General features: G+C 43.1%; 1 protein-coding gene across 1 annotated transcript in view; it reads left to right on the top strand.

The window, feature by feature from the left end:
* Prkch (protein kinase C, eta) overlaps positions 1-10,927 on the top strand; it is a 228,744-nt gene that overhangs the window by 141,069 nt on the left and 76,748 nt on the right. The window contains exons 7-9 of the mRNA XM_013013856.1: positions 906-1,033; positions 7,940-8,083; positions 8,231-8,404. Coding sequence (XP_012869310.1) covers positions 906-1,033; positions 7,940-8,083; positions 8,231-8,404 — 446 coding nt within the window. The remainder of the gene's footprint in view (positions 1-905; positions 1,034-7,939; positions 8,084-8,230; positions 8,405-10,927) is intronic.

The following is a 10,927-nucleotide window of genomic DNA, read 5'->3' as shown; positions in this document are numbered from 1 at the left end:
GGTCTCTCCTGCCCGGGCTGGCTTTGAACCGCGATCCTCAGATCTCAGCCTCCTGAGTAGCTAGGATTACAGGCGTGAGCCACCAGCGCCCGGCTTGTCACAGTCTTTTTCATAAGCTCTCTTGAAGAAGCATTCCTAAATGACATACGTTCAGGGCTCACAAAGCCCGTGTACTCCCCAAGAACATGTGCTTCTGTGCAACAGAGATGTGCTATGCCCTGCTGCTGCGTTCTCCCATTGAAGGGACCTGAATTAAAATTTCTGCTGATTAAACCTTGGAGCCAGCATTGTCAGGTAGCCCCTTCCTGAGCATAAGAACCTTAGCTTGTTTTGCTTGCTTCTTCTACCTGCTGTATACCCAGACCTCAAGTACATTAAAGGTTATCTTCTTCTTCCCCCAAAGCATAGCTAGAACCACAGGCTGCAAACACCAAAAACCGCAAGCCCCAGAGCACATGCCTCATGTCTCTGTACTAGGCAGGCAGCCCCGCCGCTGCAATTCTCAGAAAGGGAGAAATTCACAGAGTCTCAGCTCCCAGAAACACCATCCTCCTCCTGTTTCAACAGATCTCTCTGCAGCACACATGCTGGTGCCTTGTTACCCACATGATTCTAGTGATGAAAGCTTCTTTCATCTTTAGATGGGATTGTTAGGTCAGCAATGACTGCTACATGTAGTTTCCAGAAACGTGGTTCATCAAGTCATGGAAAAAATCTATATAATAGGATATTTTTTGAGTACCAGGATGTCTGCTTCTGCACAAAAGAGAAATAGAGAAAATGTCGGGAATCATTTTAAATGTGAGTTTCATTTTTATGAGCTGACTGAGGTTGGTAGTTTTGTCTTGCGGTGTGTAATGTCTGGTCAACTTCTGACTGTGGATTCTATTTTCCTCTTCTTTTAGTATGTAAAATGAATGTACATATTCGATGTCAAGCCAACGTGGCCCCTAACTGTGGTGTAAATGCGGTGGAGCTTGCCAAGACCCTGGCAGGAATGGGTCTCCAACCTGGAAATATTTCCCCAACTTCGGTGAGACTTGGCTTTTTTTTTTAACCTGCTGTAATTAAAAAAAATCTATTCAGATATGGTGACCCCAAATAAGAGCATAAGATATCCTCAAAGTTTATAATCTCTAGCATATACATAGCCTTGTGGTAGTTTAAAAAATAAAAATTGTAGCCTATAAGCCTAGCTACTCAGGAGGCTAAGGTATGAGGATCAGGGTTCTAAGTCAGCCTGGGCAAAAAGGTCCATGAGACTCATCTCCAATAAACTACTCAGAAAAAGCTGGAAGTAAGTCAGGTTCCGGTGGCTCATGCCTGTAATCCTAGCTTCTCAGCAGGTTGAAATCTAAGGATCATAGTTCAAAGCGAACCTGGGCAAGAAAGTCCAGGAGACTCTTATCTCCAACTAACCACCAGAAAACCGGAAGTGGCACTATGGCTCAAGTGGTAGAGCACTCACCTTGAGCAAAAGAAGCTCAAAGACAGTGCCCTGGGCCTGAGTTCAAGCCCCAGGACCAGAGGGGGGAAAAACATTATCCCACAAGCAAGAATCTGTGTACAGTTATATGACAAGAAATAATGAGCATGCAAATCCACCACCACAAGTGATTTTTTTCTTTCTTTAAAAAAAAAATCAGCTTTCTATCATTCTAGTTTGGTGGAAAACTTAGAACCCAGAATCCTGTGTGATGAACAGTCTAAATGAGCAGAACAGGTACCAGTAAAACATGGGCTTCAGCTTTCTCATCTCAAAAGAGGTTGAACTTAGCTGGGCATCAGTGGCTCATGCCTAACACCAAGCTACTCAGAGGCTGAGATCTGAGAATCATGGTTCAAAGCCAACCTAGGCAGACAAGTCCTTGAGACTCTTATTACTACTTAACCACTTGCACTAGCCTTGAGCCAAAAAGCTCAGGGACAGTGTCCAGACCACCCCGAGTTCAAGCCTCAGTGCCATTTTTGTTTATGTTAGCACCTGGTGGGAATTCCTTGCTCTAGGCTCTCAGGAGTGGGTGTGTTTGGTTAACAGCCTCCCTGAGTGATTGCCACCTGGGGCTGTCCTTGAGAACCTCAGCTCCCTCCCAGGGCAATTTGTCTTCCTGCCTTTCTGGCATCTGTAGAGAGCTGGGAAATAGCAATAACTGTGTAACTGTGAGCACTATAAGATGTAGCTTGATAATCATGTCCTGGGAAACTCTAGACTTAACAGTCAAATCATCCCTAGGTGCTTAGAGAAGGAAGTATAATCACGCTGATTCTCGATAACTTAGGGAATATTGGCACTTAGCACCTCATTTCCTTTGTCCTGAAAGGCTTCTGCCTACTGACTGAGGAATCCTTATAGACAATATATTTCTTGATTTCAGGAAGGAACTAGAAAAGTCCCGGTCTGTCTACTTTAGAGAGGTAGGCAGGATGTAAAATGGTGAGGGAGGGGTTCTTATCTGTAGGACTGCTGTCCCTGTGAAAAGAGATGAAGGATTTCAGCTTGTGCCAGGGTTTCTACGATGCAACAGAATGAGACAGGTGCTCTACCTCTTGAGCCATACCTCTCCTTCTGGCTTTTTTGATGGTTAATTTGAGGTAAGAGTCTCATAGGCTTTTCTAACCCAGCTGGCTTTAAACCATGATCCTCAGATCTCAGGCAGCCTTTGACCCATGATCCTCAGGTCTCAGCCTGCTGAGTAGGTAGAATTATAGGCATGAGCCACCATCACCCAGCCTGAACCAGGTATCTTTAATGTTATGATATTTCATACTGAGAAACCCAATTTTACCCGTTATTTCACAATACAGCATTAGAAAGAGAGAACCATCTACCAAAAACAAAAGAACTGGTTGAGAAAGATTAAGAAACATTGCCTTGGTTTCTTTTTTAAGCCCAATCAGGAAACATGTGTAAGTGAAAGAACTGAAATTTAAGCTGATATCCCTATTCTATCTTGGAAATTTCATGAAGGAAGATTTAGAGGAGAAACAATTAAAGCCAGCACATCTTCATGATGATCCATTTTATGCACTGTGATCCCAGTTTCATGGGTTCAATAGGGAAAAGCCTTGAAGTTTCAGGCTGTTGCACAGTGGGTCTCTTGCCTGCATTGCTTAGAAGTTGCCCCAGGTGAGCTTTTCTTTTTAAGCTAAATAGATCAGAAGCTCCATTCTAGTGGTAGTGTGGGAAATGTTCTAAAGTGAGTGTCTGCAAAAGTCGCCCTACTTTTGGGTTGAGTCCTCCCTGTGAGGGAACACGTAGGACCTGAGAACCAACCAGAGCAGCCACATTTACTTCCTGATCAAAACCACGATACCGAAGCGTTCGTTATGCTGTGGGAGCCCTTTATAGAGGGTTCATTGGTATGTATCAAAGTCTTCTAAGTTAACACTTGGGCCTAAGCAACTCTATTTCCCCAAAGCTATCTTAATTGGCTATGTCTGTACTCTAGTTACTCAGAAGGCTGAGATCTAAGGATCCTAGGTTGAAGCCAGTCCAGGCAGATAAATCTGAGAGAATCTTTATCTCCAATTAACAAACAAAAAAGCCGGAAGTAGAGGCAAGGCTCAAGTGATAGAGCACCAGCTTTGAGTGGAAAAAAACAAGCTAGAGAGCAAGGTCCTGGGTTCAGAAAAGAAAAGGAAGAAAAAAAAAAAGGAAGGATGGAAAGTAAGAAAAGAACAGAAAATAGACAATAAATGAGACAACACTGTGCCTGGTATCTATCTAAGTGCTTTGGGTTTTTTTTTTTTTTTAATTCCTCACCATAAGTCCCATGGCAGATTCTGTAGCCTCTCTGTCAGAAGGTTGGGGAAATAATTTGCTCATAGTCACAGGATTGGGAACACAGCAGTTCTTTGAACCCAGGCAGCTGCTTTTAGAACCCAAACTCAATTACTTTTCTTTCCATTTTCTCGAGTTCATTTTGATAAATACTATTTTATGTGATCAGAGGCACAGAAGCATTATGCCTTTGTGTGTCGCCCCTAAAAATACCCTCCTTTTGTCTCGCTGTGTGTGATGCCTGGAGTCATATATAATGTATCATGCCCTGGTGTATTTTAAATCTAGTTTCCGCATATGAGAGAAAACATGCACTCTTTGTCTGTCTGAGCTTGGCTTACCTCAATTAACATGATTTGTTCTAGGTCCATCCATTTCCCTGCAAATGACATAATATTATAATTATTGGTTTGAAGATTGGTGTGCAAGTATATTCTCTGGAGTGTTATTGCAGTGAAAAGTAGATGACCCACATTTCTGATAGCGAGTAGATTAGCACACATGTGATATATCCATAAAATAGACTATTGAGCATCCATTAAAATGCATGTTCTCTGGCTAGTGGAGTGAGTAGCTCAATAAACACTTGTCCCGGGGTACCATTTCCAGTACCAAAAAGCAGCCAACCAACAACAGTACCCTCATGTTCTCAAAGGGGGTAATTAGAAATATGGGGAATACACATGATTAATTTTTAAATAAAAATGTGTGAAATAAAACAATAATTAGCTTTTTAAAAATGAGCCAAGTATGCAGTCATGTCTGTATTATTGCAAATATTTATTTTTTTTATTGCAAATATTTAAAAACATTATCCTTCACAATCTTGGATGTATCTTTCTTTTCTTTTCTTTTTATTTATTTATTTTTTGTTAGTCCTGGGTCTTGAACTCTGGGCCTGGGCGCTGTCCCTCAGCTCTTCAGCTGTAGACTAGCATTCTACCACTTGAGCCTCAGCCCCACTTCTGGCTTTTTCTGCTTATGTGGTGCTGAGGAATCGAACTGAGGGCCTCATGCATTGCAAGGCAAGTACTCTACCACTGAGCCACCTTCCCAGCCCCTGTTTCTATTTTTATACTGTTTTTATTTCTCTCTATAATGTAAAATTTTGTCTTTAAAAAAATGTTGCTTCATTCCTATATGTAGTGGCACTTGGTTCTCACGTAGACACGTGCTACATGATGCGGACACTAGGTGGCACTCGGAGAATTTGGCCCCTCATGGGAAGCTGGAAAAGGGAACTGGCCTAAGGCATTTGTGTTTCCAAGCGTACATTTGTATGTAACCTGCAACTGCCTGGTGTAGATGTATTTTACAATAGTAAGGACAGACCAGAAGCTGATACTGAGGTCATAATTAAAGAAAAAAGTTTTTCTAGGACTAGAAGGAGAATAGTAAAAGCTATATACAACAGACCAATAGCCAATATGCTAACTGGGGAAAAACTAAAACCATTTCCCCTAAAATCAGGAACAAGGCAAAGATTCCCACTCTCTCCACTCCTCTTCAGTATAGTTCTGAAATTCTTAGCCAGAGCAATAAGGCAAGAAAAGGACATTTAAGGGATTCACATAGGGAAAGAAGAAATTACATTATCCCTATTTGCAGATGACATGATCTTGTACCTAAATGATCCCCAAAACTCCGCTCCCAAACTCCTAGAGCTAATTGACCACTTTGGCAAAGTAGCAGGATACAAAATTAACCCACAAAAATCAATAGCCTTTCTGTATGTCAGCAATGTACAAGCCGAAAGGGAAATCATGAAAACAACCCCAATAGCCTCAGAAAAAAATAAAATACCTAGAAATTAACCTACCCCCAAATGTCAAAGATCTATATAGTGAAAACTATTTAAAAAATCTAAAGAAAGAAAGCAAAGATGACACCAGGAAATGGGAAGGCTTTTCATGTTCAGGGATAGTTAGAATCAATACTGTGAAAATGGCCATACTGCCAAAATGACATATAAATTCAGTGCACTCCCCATCAAAATTCCAAAGACTTTCTTTACTGCGATAGAGAAAACAATCCAAGAATTCATATGGAACAACAAAAGACCTAGAATAGCCAAAGCAATTCTAGACAAAAGAAACAATGCAGGAAGTATCATAATACCAGATTTCAAAAACAAAAACAGCTTAGTATTGGCACAAAAGTACACCTAAAGATCAGTGGAACAGGTTAGAAGACCCAGAAATAAACCCACATACTTACAGTTATCTGATAGTCAACAAAGGAGTCAAAGATATACAGTGGAAAAGACATAGCCTCTTCAACTATTGGTGCTATGGGAAAACTGGGCAGCCACATGCAGAAAACTAAAAGTGGATCCTAGCCTGTCACCATGCACTGACTTCAAGTCAAAGCAGATTACAGACCTCGACACCAGACCTGAAACTGTGAAACTACTGCAAGAGAGAGTAGGAGAGACATTAGAACTAATAGGTACAGGCAGGAACTTCCTGAATAGAATCCAGGGGCACAACAGATAGGAGAGAGACTTGACAAGAGAGGGACTATATTAAAATAAAAAGTTTCTGTACAGCTAAGGACATTGCTACTAAACTAGAAAGATAGCTAACCAGTTGGGAGAAGATCTTTACCAGCAATGAATCTAATATCCAATATATACAAGGAGCTCAAGAAACTAACCTCTCCCAAACCTAATAAAACAATCATTAAATGGGCAAGGGAGCTAAGGAGAGACTTCTCAGAAGAAGAGGTAAGAATGGCAAAGAAACACATGAGGAAATGTTTGTCATCCCTAGCCATAAAGGAAAGGCAAATCAAAACAAACCTGAGATACCATCTTACCCCCAATTAGACTGGCAAATGTTTTGAATTTGACAGAAACAACTGCTGGCAGGGATGTGGAGAAAAAGGAATCCTACAGCATTGCTTGTGGGAATGTAAACTAATACAACCACTCTGGAAAGCAGTCTGGAGGTTCCTAAAAAAACTAAACATAGACCTTCCCTATAACCCAGCCATACCACTCCTGGGCATCTATCCTGAATATCACAAGCCAGGATATGATAAGGACACCTGGCACATCTATGTTCACTGCTGCACTCTTCACAGTAGACAAGATACCGAAACAACCCAGATGCCTAACAGATGAATGGATCCAAAAAATGTGATTCCTGTGTACAGTGGAATTTTACACAGCCACTAGAAAGGACAAAATAATGTCATTCACAGGGAAGTGGATAGAATTAGAAAAAAATCATGTTGAGGTAAGCCAAGATCAGAGAGACAAATGATGCATGTTCTCCCTGATATGTAGATTTAAAATGCAATGGGACATGGCAAACTACCCAGGATTCTAGACACTCACAGTGAGCCCAAAGAGGATAGGAGAAAATCACTAAGTTGTAATACCCAAACACCTCTTCCTATGTATATAAAATAATATACATACTGAAGTGAACTCCAAAGATAAGACGCAAAGGACCTTATTTGTTCTTTCATTTTCTGATGACTCTGTAATCTTTACCTCATAGATGGTGCACACCCGTGCACATCTGAAGGAAGGTGCAGGGCAGGCACAGAGTCAGAGGGAAAAAGTACAACAGCGGAGTGGACCGGCCGCACTAGACATTGATGAACATGAGCTATGTGACTCGTGGGTAGAGATGGGAAGGAGGGAATGGGAGAGATGAGGGAACAGATGATACTAAGCAAAAGGAAGGAAATGTACTTATTACCTGATGTATGTAAAGGTAACCCCACTGTGTATCACCTCTAAAACAGCAATAATGTAATAAAACATGTTTCCTTGTGATGCTAGGCATCAAATCTAGGGCTCTGTGCACATGCTAGGCAGGGGTGCTAGGTCATTGAGCTGAGTTTTATGAGACAGAGTTTCGCTCTGTAGCCTAGGCTGTCCTGGAACTGGCTATGTTGTCCAGGGTGACCTTGAACTCAAGATTCCTCCTGCTGCCTTCACCTCTTGAATGCTGGGACTGCAGGTGTGTGCCACCACAACTGGCATTGAAGTCGTTTGGCACTATGGAATCTTGCTCATCCACTGCACTGAGCTGACTTCTATGTCTCTGCTAGACGGGATCGTAGCGAGGGTGTTGTCCCCATGCACCCAGACTTTCTGTTTACATTGCAGTTTCTGACTCAGTTGATTCTTCCTCTCCTTTTCAGAAACTCGTTTCCAGATCAACCCTAAGGCGGCAGGGGAAGGAGGGTACCAAAGAAGGAAATGGGGTCGGAGTGAATTCTTCCAGCCGGCTGGGCATCCACAACTTTGACTTCATCCGGGTGTTAGGGAAGGGGAGTTTTGGGAAGGTGAGTCTTGGCTTCGACTACCTGAACTGAACTGCTCATTCTGTATAGGTTGTATGTGTGTGCCTATGTGTGTGTGTGTGTACCTGGATTTCTTACTTGTAGCCACCACTGAGCACATCCCTCATGCTCCCTCTTGCTCTGTCCTAGGTGATGCTCGCTAGGATAAAGGACACGGGAGAGCTCTATGCTGTGAAGGTGTTGAAGAAGGACGTGATCCTGCAGGATGATGATGTGGAGTGCACCATGACGGAGAAGAGGATCCTGTCCCTGGCCCGCAACCACCCCTTCCTCACCCAGTTATTCTGCTGCTTCCAGACCCCCGTGAGTATGATTCCCCACCTATTCCTGTCTCCAAAGCCTCCTGTCTGCCTAAAGTTCAGATAAGAGCCAGACAATGGTGGCTCATGTCTGAAATCCTAGCTACTCAGGAGGCTGAGGTCTGAGGAGCATGGTTCAAAGCCAGCCCAAGCAAAAGAAAGTCTGTGAGACTCTTTTATTGTTGTTGTTATTGTAGAGGTGGTATAGAGAGGAGTTACATGGACCAGGTAATGAGTACAATTATTTTTGAACTATGTCTCCCCTTCATTCACTCTTTCCCGGTGTTTTCTTGCCATCCCCTTGAGCAAAAGAGCTCAGGGACAGCACACAGGTCCTGAGTTCCAGCCCCCTCCCTGAGTCAACTAAAAAATAAAAAAAAAGAAGCAAGGAAAGAAAAAGGAAAAAAGAGAAACATAAACATGAGTAAATTTTGACCAGGGTTTGTTCTTTCATTTTTTAAAAAATGGAGTAGTGCATCCTGGAGATGGTTTTGTGTGCACCTGTTCTCGGTGGCTGTCTGTAGGGTGCCTGGTGTTTTATTTCAATCTGTTTTACAGTAAGTCTTCTTGTCCTTCTGTTTTTTTCACGTATATTGCAGGCTTTCTATAAGGTGTATAATTAGGAGCAGTATCGCTTGGTCAGAGGGTTTGTGCATTTGCATTGTTTTCCTTTTCCATTTACTAGCATGTGCTTATTGGACCAAGGGGGTTCATTGTGATATCTCCTATATGCATACAATGTACCCAGATCAAATGTACCCCTCCATTACTCCTCCTCGTCCTCCCTACACGCCTCTCAACACAACTTCAACGGGCTCATTGTTCTATTTTCGCATACTGGTATAAAGAATGAGCTCATGTTCTCACCCCCACATCCTGTCCTTTCCCAAGCCCCCAAAGGAACCCAATCTTACACTCCTATCCCTCATTTAAAAAGGCTAGCTTTCACTTACGCGGGAGTACCTTAGCTATTTGACTTTTTCAGCCTGAGTTACTTTGCTTGTCATAATCATTCGGGGTCCTGTCCATTTTCCTGCCAATGGCAGAAATTCGGCTTTTCTTTATGGCTGACTAATACTCCACTGTGCATATATGCGTGTAACATTTGGATTGAGACCAATTGACACTCTCTTGCCTGTCTTCCTGTCTTCGTTGAGAGTGATTTATGTTCGTGATCTCATTTAACCATTGCAGCCACCCCCATGAAATCAGTGCTGTTATGGTCACACCATTTTATAGATGAGAAAATTGAGGCACAAAGAAATTTGGCTCCAAAGTAGTAAAGTGGACTGTTGTGACTGCCAAAGTACCCATGGGGAAGGCCTTGCCCCTACCTGCCCATCATTAGACAGAGGCTGTCAGTCATTTCTGAAGACACGAGAGGATTAAAAAACAAAAAACAAATAAAAACCTAGTATCTTTGAAGGTCTAACATGCATACCTATACTATGAGCACTGTGTTCAAATCAGTGCTGGGCAGGGCATGTGTGCAGCCTGGAGGTGGGTGGAGCAGGAAAGCTTGGAACAAAGGCTCTGCAGGGGATGAGTGATATGGACTCTTCCCGCTGCCTAGCAACCGAGGCGGGGGGGGGGGGAAGAGGAGGAGGTAGCTCATCATCCTGGCCTCTCCATCCTCCACCCCTCTTCCCCTCCTGGTCCAGGCTACTTCAGTATCTCCTTCCTACTCAGCAGTCCTCTGATTCCTGAGGCCTGGAGCCTGTGACATTCTTGCTCCTCGCCCTTGTGTTTCTGCTTCTCCTTTCTGAAGTCCTCCATTCCTGTGGAGCTCTAGTTATCCACATCCTCCACTGTGACTTCCTGCATCCTGCACATTACTTCCTGTGTGCCGCACTTTTCTAGTGTTCAACCCCCGTCCTCCTTTCTTGTAGGGGGTGGGCAGGTTGTAGCACAGAACTTGAGAGGAGTAACTAGGAGAGAATTCCACCGCGGGCTGGCTTCAAGCTCCAGCTTTCAGAACGCCCCTGGGAGTACTGTGAGTCAAATGGCCAGAGCCCTGTTACCATTCAGATCACCTCCCTACCTAGCACCAGAGTCAAAGGTCAAATGGTTTCCTGTGGCCTTTAGTTCACTGGCCAGTAGTGCCGTCCAGCTGTTACTAAGTCAGCCTAATTGTGCGGGAACTTTTTTCCAATTCACTGCTGATGAAGCAAATCAAGAATGACCACCCAACTCCAGGGTGTTGTACCTACAAAAGGAAATCTTTGTGATTCCATGCCAAGAGTCACAGGGTTCCCCCACAACTAGATAGTATTATGGCCTGGAACAATAAGAGATTAATGGCTGTGCTGTCCTCCATATGTAACTTTCCAGGAACGTGCATAAGTTATACAATATACCAAAGTTTTAGTGGTCACCAGGGATCTCTGGTGTGTACCAGCTGAAGTCTGCATTAACATTGTCGTGTTTGTTTTCTAGTGGAAGTTTGGTGTTTGTCCACAAGGTGGCAGTCATTACTGCTAAGTGACTTTTTAGTTTGCCATCAGTGAAATAAACCCAGGAAAGTACC

The sequence above is a fragment of the Dipodomys ordii genome, unplaced genomic scaffold, assembly GCF_000151885.1.
Source record: "Dipodomys ordii isolate 6190 unplaced genomic scaffold, Dord_2.0 Scaffold2, whole genome shotgun sequence".
In the NCBI taxonomy this organism is placed as follows: domain Eukaryota; kingdom Metazoa; phylum Chordata; class Mammalia; order Rodentia; family Heteromyidae; genus Dipodomys; species Dipodomys ordii.
Note: the sequence above shows the minus strand (reverse complement) of the source record. Positions and strands in the feature narration are given on the sequence as shown.